The 13,517-nt window shown below is 36.8% G+C and overlaps 1 protein-coding gene across 1 annotated transcript; it reads left to right on the forward strand.

Moving 5' to 3' along the window:
* The first annotated feature begins 2,577 nt into the window (after positions 1-2,577).
* Positions 2,578-12,913, forward strand: LOC139730180 (tRNA (cytosine(38)-C(5))-methyltransferase-like). The gene is made up of 9 exons (XM_071641075.1): positions 2,578-2,669; positions 4,056-4,132; positions 4,914-4,985; positions 5,906-5,971; positions 6,900-6,945; positions 8,047-8,663; positions 9,803-9,860; positions 10,585-10,711; positions 12,594-12,913. Exons 2-9 carry the CDS (start codon positions 4,095-4,097, stop codon positions 12,692-12,694), a joined length of 1,125 nt encoding a protein of 374 aa, XP_071497176.1. The 5' UTR covers positions 2,578-2,669; positions 4,056-4,094; the 3' UTR covers positions 12,695-12,913.
* Positions 12,914-13,517: the final 604 nt, after the last annotated feature.

Consider the following 13,517-nt stretch of genomic DNA (forward strand, 5'->3'; position numbering starts at 1 on the left):
GTTTGTAGCTCTCTCTCTCTCAGTGTATCCGATTCTTTTTGTTGTCTATCTCTTTCCACCTGTTTGTCAATATCTACATTATATCTACATTACTGTATGTACCTACAATCAATATGCATCTATTCCCCTCTCTCTCTGCCCCTTTCTATCTGTATATTTATCTATCTCTTTCTACCTACTTGTCACTATCTCTATCTACTGATATCTCTCTCTCTTCCTATTCTGTCTATCTCTTTATACTTATTTATTACTGTATTTATATAATACTGATCTCTCCCTCTTTGTCATTATATATTCATCTATATGAAGAGTTTGTTCGCAAAAATTAATAAGTCCATTTTTGAAGATTTTGAAGTACGGTCTCTGTCATAAAGTACAAAATAATACCTTTTAAATTATATATTGGTCACTACATATGAAGGTATATTTTTGAAGTTATGGTCAAAAGAAGCAAAAATGTTCTTATTATTCACTTTTTTTTTCTTGACCTGTAATCACAAATATCTCCATTTGGCAAATATGGACTTATCGGTTTTTGCGAACAAACTCTTCGTATGTTCCAGTAGTTGATGTCTTGATACCACAAACTTATAAGCATGCAAAACTCTTCTTACCCGGCCGAACACGAAAAATTAGTCGCGCAAAAATAATTACAGTATCTAGGTCTATAGATCTGTCTCTCTCTGTCTCTATCTATTTACACTATCCACCTGTCTGTCTATGTTTTCTACCTATTTGACACTATCTCTATCCGCCAAATTTATCTCTCTCCCACTATCTCTATATAATGTATACATGCAGGTATTCATTTTTCAATCTGTTGGTTTTGTTGTCTTTCTTCCAACTTGACACTTTCTCTATCTATTGATCTCTCTGTCTCTCTCTGTCTATACAGCGTGTCCCAGAAAAAACGAAACCGGGTTTCAATGCAACTTTTTACTATCGAAATCATACATTTTCTTTACGAGCTATACATCAATGGAAAGATGAACTTTTGTTCTTTCATTTGATGTACAATTTAATGTTCATTGTTCATGCATGACCGAGTTAGAACAATGAAAAGTGGTGCTACCAAATTTTCATTTGCACGCGCAAATGGTGACTTAAGGTGAATTTTTCAGACTTTTGATGTTACGTTTTCGAAAAACAAAGTTCTTAACCCAAATATTCATATTTTCTTCTTTCATATGAGACCTTACATGTCAAATATGAATTACGCATGCTTGAGAAAAATCTGTATGAAAGCATGCTTCATTTCTGCCAATTCTATGGATAGTCGAAGAAAACAAGCATTCAGCTCTCCCGACATAGCATTAGACAATGGGCTCATCTGCAGCATTGAATTCACACAAAACAACCGCAGTGCTACAGTGAATGTTGTGGGGGGGGGGGGGGTATTTACAGAGGATGCTGTATGAGACGGACAGCCCTTAGTTGTCATTTATTTAGAATAAGCTATGAGACATAACCAATAATAGAAGACTAATATCGTGAGTATTCTCAGGCTGCACGCAGTCCAATGGCTACGGGAAATCGTACAACAATGATACACATTTTGATGATTTTATACCGCAAACTTATTTCACTGTTTTCATTCCTCTCTACATTTCCCTCACGCGTAGTTAGTCCTGCATCAGTGACAGGGTCTTGAAGTTTTTGAAGGGGGAGGTGATGCAGAAAGAGAGGGTTCTTCACTTTATTTATCACTGAACTTGCGCTTCTAACATTTCAAAGGTACAAGTGCAGGGCAGAAAGCCGTCTTCTGTTTTGTTCTGTTTTATGTGTGTGTGTGGGGGGGGGGGGGGGAGGGCTCGGAAGGCTTTTTCAGTTACTTTCCTCCCCCTTCACATTCCGCTGATGAGCACCCTTGCTCTGTGGTTGGATCATGTGCTAAGTTACAACCCTATTCCGAACCGTCTGTAACATTCCCTTTTTTAACATCTCCCTTCATGTTTGTGTAAATTCATTGAAGCATGAAGGCCATTGTTATCTGCCAAGTCGGGCAGGCGTCGGGAAAGCTAACTGACTCCTTAATTACTATCCATCTTTCTGAGTAAAATGGAAGCATATTTTCAAATTAAGTTTTCTCGAGCAGGTGTAGATCATTTTTTACGCATGAGATATCAATTGAAAGGAAAAAGAAGGGATATTAAGGCCATGATTTCATTTTTTACAAAAGATTGCCGAAAAAGCCTAAAAAACTCATCCAAAGTCGCCATTTGCTCGTGCAAATGAAAATTTAATAGCATTACTTTCTATTGTTCTAACTCAGCCATGCATGAATTATGAACAATGAGTTGTGCATCAAATGAAAGAAGAGAAGTAAATCTTTCCATTCATGCATATCTCATAAAACAAATATATGATTATGATCGCAAAAAATTGCAATGAAACTCGGTTTCGTTTTTTCTGGGACACGCTGTATATTGATATAATTCTCTACTGTTTATTTTGTAGAAATCTTACTACACTCTGTACATGTTTGTCACCATGTATGTACCTGCATGTATTTATCTCTCTTTCTTTTTCTCTTTTTATCTCAATCACCTCTGTTTTTAGAAAGTGGAATTGCCAGTATAGTTGTTGCAGCTGTTGAGATAAACACAGTGGCCAATGCGGTGTACAGACACAACTTCCCTGAGGTGAACTTGCTGCAGAGAAACCTAGAGGTATGTATCTAATCCAAGACAAGTTGGAATATGTTAGAATTTAAAGGTAAAAAAAGTACTGGTACACCTAACTGTCAAATTTTGCTCCAAAATGTACACGTACACTTGTATGCTTTTAAGAAATGTGTGGAATATAACAGTGTGGAATAATGCTGTAATAACAAGATATTCATAATGCCATGGGGTAATGACAAAAATGCAAAATATTAACAAAAAAATGTTTTAGCATCTCACCTGATTGGGGTCAGGCTAACTCGGACTCAAGGACAACTTGGCCTTGCTTGATGGCGGGGCCGAGTTGTCTCCCTGGATTGTACACCGTTGTACTATAGGAGCGCTTCGCGTTGTGGCCAGTCACAGTTAATGGGCCGAGTTGATACAATGCGCACATCAAAGTACCTCTTTGGTGCGCAAACAAAATGAACGTGCACCTATGTATAAAATATGGCGATCATGAACTGCATGTAAACTGTCTGAAATAGGGCCGAGTTGTCCCTTAGACCGAGTTAGCCTGGATCCTGCTGGAATAAAAGTTGGTTTACCAACTTTTATTTTTTATCTCAAAATACTCCAAAACAACTCATTATCCTGGCAAATCGCGTCAGCCAGGTAAGTTTCTTGGTAGATTTACTCTTGATATATTGCAAGCAAATATGAAATGGGGCAAGACGGGTTCTCAAACCCTTACCAGAACTATGGTTTCACTTTAAAACAATGAGCATTGAACTGTCACTTTCTGGTGGTACGTACATTTACAAGTGAGTGGAAATGGTGAAGAAGCACAAACACTACAATGTGTTTACGGGGTTGAAATAGTGAACACTGATTAGTCATAGAGATAGTGTTTGCAAAAACATGTGGAACTTACATTATTAATCTGTGTTTTATAAAGGTCATATTGCATTTGTTATAAACTAAATGGTAAGGGCAATTACTATGGTAGAAACTGCAATGTATACAGCTGACTGGTGTCTAACGTTACATTCAATTGCTTCCATGGTAGCTTCCAAAAAAACAAAAGAACATTTTCAATCCTTTATGTAATCTACTGCAAAATATACAGTGAAGAGTCCATAGGAGAAATGTTACAGAACTGTCTAGTCTGCTTTAGTTTTAAAGTGATTGTTTCATACCTTTTTTTGTGATGTTAATTTTTATGATTTCATTCTCCCCAGTGGAAAGCAACCAGATCTTGCTCATGCTTGCTTTGATAGTCTCTAATTTGGGATTCATTAATGACCCAGTCTGTCAAATTTGACTTTATGAATGACTTGTACATGTACATAGTCACTCATCAAGCACGAAATCAATGTATGTGGTCTCTGTCATATGTGCATTGTTGAACAACTCTGTCCTTCTAGTTGTCGGTCTTTTTTCCTTTCGCAGGGTTTCACTACCGATGACTTCGACTCGTTTGAGGCAGACATGATAGTGATGAGCCCTCCATGTCAACCCTTCACAAGGTTTGTTAAACCAAATTATGTCCTATTGTCTTTACTCAGCTTAAGAAGAGAGGGCAGTGCCTATCACAGCAGTATAAATAAGTAAATGAATAAATAAATAGATAGATAGATAAATAAATGAATAGATAAATAAATAAATAAAAATAAATACAAAACAAAGCAAGCAACATTAAAGTGACCATGTCAAGGCAATGCATTTGTGCCGAAATGAACCCTATATTCAAACATCTCTAGAAAAAAAAAGTCTTGATTAGACTGTGATTCTTACAAACTTTGTATGCAGTTTGATAGTATGATTTGCATAGAAAAGAAATCTCACCATGAATTACCACTGATTCAGTCATGTGACTTTCAAATAATATGTGAAATTCATAATTTATATTTTGCACAAAAGCTGCAAGGGTAATTTTCCGAGCAATACAACTTTTTGTGTGTCCAAGACACCATTGGGGTGCTCAGCAAAGCCCCAGACAGCTCAGTATGTAATAGTTGGAAATATAAGAACTTTATTGGCATCTCACTTGATTTTACTTTGTGAGACACCTTTTAAAGCAAAGAAGGTCTCTTTGAAGTATTTTGAATAGTGCTCTCTGCTTACAGAGATAGAAGTGCAGATTACTGTATTGACACTCCTTGCGGACTTTTAAAAAAAATTCTTTTCACTAATATTATGAATCCCACATTAATTAAACATTAATTGGAATAGTAAAGTACCAGATATCGGAATAGTAAGGTGCTAGTTTTCAATCATTTTTATGTTTCTCCTTCTTTTCTAAACAAGGGTGGGACTCAAGGGAGACAAGAACGATGCAAGAACCAACGCCTTCTTCAACATCATGAGAAACTTGCCCAAGTAAAAATCTCACCTTGCACTCTAATACCTTGGTATATCCTGCCCTAATTTGACAAAAGGAAGCAAGTGATAATTGGGAGTTTACTAGTAAATAGACAAATAGTGTTTCTTTCTCACATGATTATGTGTACGATTCCTTCCTCTTGACCTATCAATATTTCAAAATTCGAAAGCCAGTGCCATTGTTGTGTTGCGAACAGGTGAAGAATGTCTTAAAGGTATCAGGAAATGAAAAAACAAAATCAGTTTGGGGAAAACAGCAAAAACAAAAAACAAATGTCACTTACTTCCTTTTGTCAGAGTAGGGCAGAAAAGCTTCATAGCAGTATAGGAGGCAGACCCTGCCCATAATATCTTGCCAGACACACCATATTGAGCATGTTAGGATAACATTTCATCATAGGCAGTCATCGTTTCAATGTTCCACAATGTTTATGTACCCAACAATTGGGCCTAGTTTCACACATAAGAAATGTTTGGTATTGCTACTTGCTGTAGCTAGATTTGTTTTAAAGTTTTACAGGGAAATGTTTTCTTTTACTACGATGGCCATTGGGCATGTATCCTTTGTCTGATTTCTTAGTGGCAAAGCTGTCACTGTTAAAAGATACATGTAGCATACATACAAGAACTTGACTTTTGGTTGAAAGTTCAAACGTCTGTCTTAGAATACTACTCCAGTCCAGAAAATTATGACTGTTGAGACCAAAAAGTAAAGATACATGTAACGAAAGGTGATGTTTAAAAAAAGGGAAATAATTCATGATGCACAAGAGCATCATTTTTTTTTAATAATTTGAACATGCAAATATGATGTGCTCACATTTCTTGTACATTATTCTCTGTCATAACACAAGCAATTTAGACGTGTTGTAATGTGTGCTGATTGTCAGTGTGAAACTCTATTCTCTTTCTGACAGAATGAGGAAGAAGCCAAGGTACATTCTGGTTGAAAACGTGAAGGGATTTGAAACGTCCGAGACCAGGTAAATTTGAGTTGGCAGTCTGGCATGGGATTTATGATCAAGCTACTGGACACTGAAACCTCTTTAGAAAGGCCACCTTAGGGAGACAAACAAGCGGCCTTCATTTAATAATGGGCGGGTGTCTTTAAAAAAAGCTTCATTAACTCTTTACATGCCATGGTGGAAACTCCCTGTGTGCCACATTATTCTGAGACACCAACATAGTTATGCTTTTAGAAAACATTCTCTTTTTAAGATCTATGTAACTTTTATACATTTCTGTTAAAAGCTGGACATGTAGTGTGGATAGTTGTAGAGAAAATGCCAAGCCTTCCTTTGACGTAAACTATATGGCAAATCTATGATTGTACGGAAGATGTTCATCATCATTGTAGTAACTGAAGGAAATAAAGCTGATCTTCTGTCTCACGAAGCGAGGTAAACACGATTACCTTGCTTCGTGAGACAGAAGATCAGCTTTATTTCTGTCAAACCTATGATTGCTTTTCTTTCAAATGACTTGTAGCTACATTACTGTAAATGCATGAATTTTGCACACAAAACAATGACGGAAACTTAGAGTTTACACGCAAATCCAGTAGTGAACACTGCTTGCTGGTCAGTCACGACATCAAATGCTACCTATTAAATAATTATTGTAATGTTGTTAAAGAGTATATTAAATGAAGTAGTTGCAGATGTAATACCTTTGAACTACCGTAAGAAAACATAATACATCGAGCTGATTAAAAAAAACCCTGTTGTAGTCATAATAGCATAAGGGCTTTAGAGTCTACAAAATTAAGAAGTTTTCTTGTTAATTATTTTTGTTTTGTTTATGTCTAGCACATCTTTGCATCTCTTTCAAGACCAAAGAAGTTTCTATATTATGTACAACTTTAACATAATAGTAAACATATTTTGGGTGAATATATTTTCTTGTCTGCAGAAATTTCTTGGCAGAAACTTTGGAGAGGTGTCAATACACATTCCAGGTAAGCTCATGTTGGTTTGAATGCTCATTCGTACAAGTACATACTTCCTTTACCCTTTATGATGGCATTCTAGGTAGAATGAATAGTTAAAGCTGAAATTATATTTCGTAATCATTCTACACTTTTAGCTGTCTATTACTTCCAAGATTTACATGTACAAGCCTAATTTACATTTTAGGGAAGTGCTATTTGCACCCATATCCATTCTATATGCACTTATTGTAATATGGAAATGTTATTCTGATTGTTGATATAATGCTGTTCAATAACTCGTAAGTGTTTCTATATTTATGGCACGTCATAGTAATTACAAATCAAGGAAGAGTGTGAAACATGGTTGTGCCATTTTTATTATCTTTTCTTACAGTATGCCTGCAAAAATGTAAAATACTTTATTTGTCACTTATCATATCTTGTCTTCTCTTTATGTAATATAAGTTTTGTTACAATTGGTCTGTTTGTACAGTTAACCCGTTGAGGACGAGACCCGAGTATACTTGGGCAGGTGTCTATGGAAAATGCGTGTTGTAACAAAATCAAACCGTCCTCAACGGGTTAAGAGAATTGATACATATTACTCTATTAGCATAGTATATCAGTGTTAGTGTCTGTGGGTCTGTAATACTTCTTCCTGAGGTACAGCTCTATTATTTCATTTCTACTTCTTTTCCTTCTCTTTTTATACCTGACACATTACCCTGAGAAATTGAACAAAGCAGAAAATATATATAAAGTATTAAAAATGTTGATAATCTTTCGTGTGGGCAGTACATTGACAGAGCAGGCCAGCCCAATACCGTAAAAGTAGATATTTTCGCGCGACTAATTTTTTCGCGCCTGGCCGAGTAAGAAGAGTTTTACCTGTTTTTAATTCCGCGGAATCAAGACATCACACACAGGAACATAATTTTTATTGCTAGCAGAAATTTTCGCGTGCTTTTATTTTCGCGATAGTTTCTTGTCGTGCAAAATGCGCGAAAATTTCAGCACCGCGAAAATTTCCACTTTTACAGTAGCTATTCACAAATGTCTGCTTTTCTTCTGTTTCGTTTTTGTTTTTTGTTTGTTTGTGTGTTTGTGTCATTTTCTTTCCCACTGTAGGAATTCCTTCTGTCACCCTTAGACATTGGTATACCTAACCAGAGGCTTCGCTACTTCTTGTTAGCTAAACAGCGCCCTCTGCCGTTCAACCCCGAGCAAGGACTTGAACTTCTCCCTCATCGCATCAATCCAACTTCTGCACCCAGCTCTGTGAACCCTTATGACCTGGCAGCTAAAGTTAGCAGCTTGGAACTTGACAGTCCCTCTATGGCGTCCTCAAAGAGTCAGAGCAATGCAGAGGAAAGTGTCACTGTGACGAATGTCTCTCCAACTTGTGCAACAGACTGTAATGCTGCATCAGCCTCAAAAAGAATAGAGCCCATATGTCAGATGACTGCAAAGGACCAAACATCAAAATCGCATGAACAGAAACTGGAGTGTGATGTAGAATCGTTGGAGGAACAAAATCGAGATGTTCATGATAGTGAAAGTGCCATGAGAACTGGGAATGCCGAGGGTGGCGAGGCGAGGAGAAAAATTGTGAGCTATCTTCAGTCCAACCTGACTGAAGACTCGGTAGCTCAGTATCTCATTCCTGACAGAATCTTACTCAAGTTTGGAAAGGTCATGGACATCGTCACGCCAGAAGACACCAAGACGTGCTGCTTCACCAAAGCGTGAGTACGGAGCAAAATTATTCTTGTCATCTTTGGGAAAGTAAAGCTAGTTCTCCATGTTTTACTGATCTCTTCCTGTTTTCTACTACATGTACACTGTACATTTGCCAGGTCCCTGTTGCATGAATATTAAGACCAAAGATATTAAAGTCAGAAAATCAAACAAATCAAATCAAATCAAATCAAATCAAATCTAATAAAAAAGCTCCTTGTTTGTGATCTTTCCATTAACACTCTTGACCATGGAGCAATCTCTTAAATTCCATTTTAACTTCTTTGTCTTCTTTTTTCATATCGCTTATCATAAACTTTCATTCAGTGTGTGTTATCAGTACACTTTTATAATTTGGTAGTGATCTGATTGTAAAGTTCTCAACGGATGTCTTAGTTAACCCATTTTGTGCCCAGGCATTTAGCTTAATTTGTCACTTTTTTTCCCTTTTTAATCAGCATGTCATAATCTCTCAGAGATGGACATACTGTAGCTGTTCAAAATCCCTCAATGATGGATATAGCTGTAAAAAAAAAAAAGGTAATCTGTATTCACTTACAGTTAAGTGGTGTAGTTTCCAGACATCTGTGCCAATTGATAGAGAAAGCAGAGTAAGAGATAACCATGTACGCAAGTGACATATATTTCTTATTTTCTTTTGCGAGCCAGGGAGGTAGATAGACTAATAATAAACAAAACGTTTTTGCAAAACATTTTATGCACAATTCCCTCAACTATAGTATTATTACAGTAAGGCAGCAAAATTTGAGGTTACCATTGCCTTGATTACTGTTAAACATGATATATATTGAAAATTTTGCAAATTGGAGCCGACGTCCTTTCTCGCGGCATGAAAATTTCGCTAATTGCCACTGGCTTCCAATGCCTAAGAACTTTCGCATGCATTGTGATTTTGCGAATTTTGGCACTTGCGAAATTCATGAAATTAAAATGCATATGTGAATATTCCTCATTTTACAGTACCCAATGCATGCACATCACTGTTAACACTTTCATGCACCCAGCATTGCCAGGCATCCATGTTATACGTGGACTCTGAGAACTCTGTGGTCCAATTGATGTTTGAGATTTAAAGATACAGTACATGTTTGCGTCATCTGTCATGTTCCTTCGTCTACTTTCACAGCTATGCCCACTACGTTGAAGGAACAGGGTCGGTATTACGGACTGACTTTTCCACGGAGGTCAGTAGCTGTATCAATCTTGTGTTTTCTACCCCCTGTGCCTTTATCGCACAAAATATTGTAATTGATAATGGTACTAGACCAGCGACTTTTCAAAAATATTCTGAAGCTTCTCATGACGATAAATTCATGAGCTTTGTACTATTCCTTGTTTCTACCTCTTTCTCTTCAAGATTGCAACATGATCGTACAATTATATGTGCTTAATCAATGTAATACTTAATGCTGTTTAATGATTTTTTTTTTTTCAAAGCATACACAGTGCACTGCCGTTATGAGGAACATGGTTATAAGGAAATTTTGTGGTAATGATATAAGATTTCAGGTCCCAAAATTGCTCTCTCTACAAATATTACATGTATATTCTTTTATTTGTTCAGCAATAACATTTTGATATAACAAAAGAAAACTTCCAGTCCTGAGGACTTCCTTTTATCAGGAGAGGCTTGAATCTGTTTTTTGTTTGTTTGTTTGTTTGTTTGTTTTTTTGAAAATAACAGTGACACTAGTTCAATCAAATGAATAGTGGGATATATATGCACTGTGTGATCTGCCTTAATCAAGAGAACAGTTTTGTTGTAGAGAAGTATCTTCAAATTGCTGTGGAGTAATTATGAATGCCCAATCTATGCACCTATGAAAAAAAGGTGAATGCTACCTGTGAAAACAATAAGGAGAATCATGGTCGTTCCCACTCTTTACTCTGGTAATATGAACAATGCAGATGTCGGAGGCATTCAGCGAGGAGGATCTTCCGGAGGAGGAGAGGATGACGAGACTGAGGTCATTGAACCTGAGATACTTCACCCCCAGAGAGATGGCAAACCTCCACCATTTCCCCCAAGACTTTGGTGAGTCATTCATAGAAAAATGGAAGTTAATCTTCTCTCCTGTTTCATCATTAGCCCCCCAACCCCCCCCCCTTTCCTTTGCTCCTGCAACAGTTGCTCACCGTTCTTATTTTCTCCAAGGACTTTGGGCTATGGTTAAGGTTTTGAAAGGTTTTTAAGTTTAGTTTAATGATGTTGTGAGGATTATTATTATCATTAGGGTTAGGGTTATATTTGTGGGTAGAATTTATGTTTGGCTTTAATAAGCGTGCAAATATCTAATGGAAGCAACTGTTGCAGGAGCAAATGTGATGGAACCGCTAATGATTCACATTGATCACGCAAGATGAATGTTTGACATTAACAAAAGGCATTGTGAAGATGCAGGAAACCAACAAATGGAGGAATATTTTTCATTCTTGCTTCTTATGTCTTAAAGGTGCATAGTCCCGGTATTGTAGAGGGCGCTGTTGAACGATAGTGCCGATCCCTGTTAGCATTGATACGAAGATTGCCGAAGTTGAGCTGTCATCAAGAGTAAAGCGCGTAGTTGCGTGTTGCTGGGTAACGTTGCCTTCGTTATCTTCTCTGCGCATCACGCAGTCTGTAGTAATGCTAGGGTGTGTGCGTGTGTGCTTCATAGTATGACATCACAAAAGAAGTATGCTAAAGCTGTCATCCCTCTCAGCCGAATCATGAGCCGAACTGTGATCGGAACACTGACTACAGTGGATTGGACTTCTTCGGACTCAAGGAAATGGGTCACAGCATAAGCGCTAAAGAGGAGTCGATAGCGTCCTAGGTCTCTATAGGAAACTTGCGCCGTGCGCCCGCGTACACATTTGACTAAACCACCGGGACCATGTGCCTTTAAGATGCAATATGAAGGGAAGTTCACAGGTTTATGTCCAAGCTTCTGACCCAGTCCAGGTCAGCATCATTTAGTGTTGGAGATTGCAACCATCATGTGGAGCACCCTATTCTTTACTAATGCAGTCGACTCGATACAGTACAGTTTTTTACAAATTTATTTTCACTTTCCCCACCCAATGGATGGTAAAGTGAGCTAAAGGTGTGCATAACATATTTCTCCCTCGGTAGGTAGGTGATGAGAGTGTGTGCAAGAAATCTGGTAGCGACTGGAAGCGTGGGAAAACTTTACCTCCAGCTTTTTTGAAATGCCAAATGGATTGAAAATAATTTGGTAGTTTATCCTTTGATTGAATAAATTACTCTGTTACTCTACATTAACTTTATTTAACTCTTGTTCGTTTATTGTGTATTCATTTGCATTAGTTTGTATTTGTTTTTTTATTGATAAATTCATTTTAAATGTAGATTTTATATACATGCATTTATTTGTACATAATTACAATATGCATATGTATTGATTTATTGTATATTTTTGTTTTATTCATTATTTACTTATTTATTTGTTTATGTGGGAAGTGGAAGAGTCTTACTTTGTCGTAGAATGAATGACCTCACTGTTAAGAATGACTCCACATAATGACCGGATACATTTGATTAATTTTCAGCCATGAATAAAAAACAAACAAACAAACAAACAAAAAACAAAACAAAGACAGCCTCTTCAAGATAGTACACTTTAATCTTTATGTGGTTAGTGAATAATTGTTTCATTTTTAAGATTATTTTATTGTTGATCTACCAATTTTTTTTTTTGGTTTTGTTTTGTTTCCATTAGTAAACTTTAAATTCATTTGTCGTCTGACTTGTAAAACTGTTGTATAAACAGATTGTTTATCAATTTTGCAATGTTGGTGGAAACTGCATTTATGTTTGAAGCTTTGTGTGGAAAATATCGATAGTCAAAAGTAAGGACCAGGAATAAATTTCTAAATCCCCACACTTTGCCATGTCCCCCGTGCCTCACACACAGGATTTCCAGAGACTACCACCAAGAAGCAGCTCTACCGCCTGATTGGAAACAGCTTGAACGTGACACTGGTCGCCAAGCTCATCAAGTACCTGGTCACATGATCATAGTCACATGATCGTCCATTTCCTGGCTTTTTGGACTGGATGAAATAACTTCAGTTGGAGGTAATATCTCACCCGCGGATGTGAAGAAGAAGAAAACAGGAAGGAAAGACTTCAGAAAGAAAGGAAAGGATCATGAAAAAAAAAATAAATGGAAGACCATAAAAAAGGAATAGAGAAGAAGAAATAAAGAATTAGAAGATAAAGAAGAAAAAACAAAGAAAGCAGAAGAATAATAGGAATTACAGCAAAGGAGAAAAGAAAATGAAAAAAGAGGTAATTAAGTAAAAGGAAGTCTGAAAGAGAGAGAGAAAGTATTTAAATGATGTTCTTAAACTCACATGAGAGGTGCAGGAAAAAGAAAAGTGAAAAGAAACAAGAAGAAGAAGAAGAAGAAGGAGAAGAAAGTAGGCAAGCAGCAGAAGTTGGAGAATTAGAACAAAGAAATGAAGTGAACAAGAAACAGAAAGAGTTGGAGGAAGATATTACTCTGAAAATATTCCAAAAGAAACCGAGTATGGAGTATTTTCAAATGTCTGTGAGGGGAAAGCAGACATTAGCTAGAAAGGATAATAGTGATGTGGAGATAATAATTGACCCGCTACAACAAAAGGATCCATAAGTAGGGGGAAGTCAACATTTTGAAAATGGCTTGACTTTATTTCCATACTATTCCGCTTTAATTTCATACACAACGTGACTCATAAAAGTACTCAGGTGCGGAGATATCGATGATTTTATGAGAGCTTGTTGAGTGGTCTAGGAAATCAACATTTCGAGAAAACCACCTTCAGAGTTTTCGTTCCAACAGAATCGTGATCAA

Source organism: Diadema antillarum, unplaced genomic scaffold, assembly GCF_040938485.1.
Source record: "Diadema antillarum isolate AM-2024a unplaced genomic scaffold, OU_Dant_1.0 seq00000297_RagTag, whole genome shotgun sequence".
In the NCBI taxonomy this organism is placed as follows: domain Eukaryota; kingdom Metazoa; phylum Echinodermata; class Echinoidea; order Diadematoida; family Diadematidae; genus Diadema; species Diadema antillarum.

Excerpts from the sequence above, each read along its gene's own strand:
- LOC139730180 (XM_071641075.1), top strand. The coding sequence starts at position 4,095 with ATGATAGTGATGAGCCCTCCATGTCAACCCTTCACAAG. Across the intron at positions 4,133-4,913 it reads CCATGTCAACCCTTCACAAG|GGTGGGACTCAAGGGAGACA; the intron begins GTTTGTTAAACC and ends TTTCTAAACAAG. Across the intron at positions 10,712-12,593 it reads CCATTTCCCCCAAGACTTTG|GATTTCCAGAGACTACCACC; the intron begins GTGAGTCATTCA and ends CCTCACACACAG.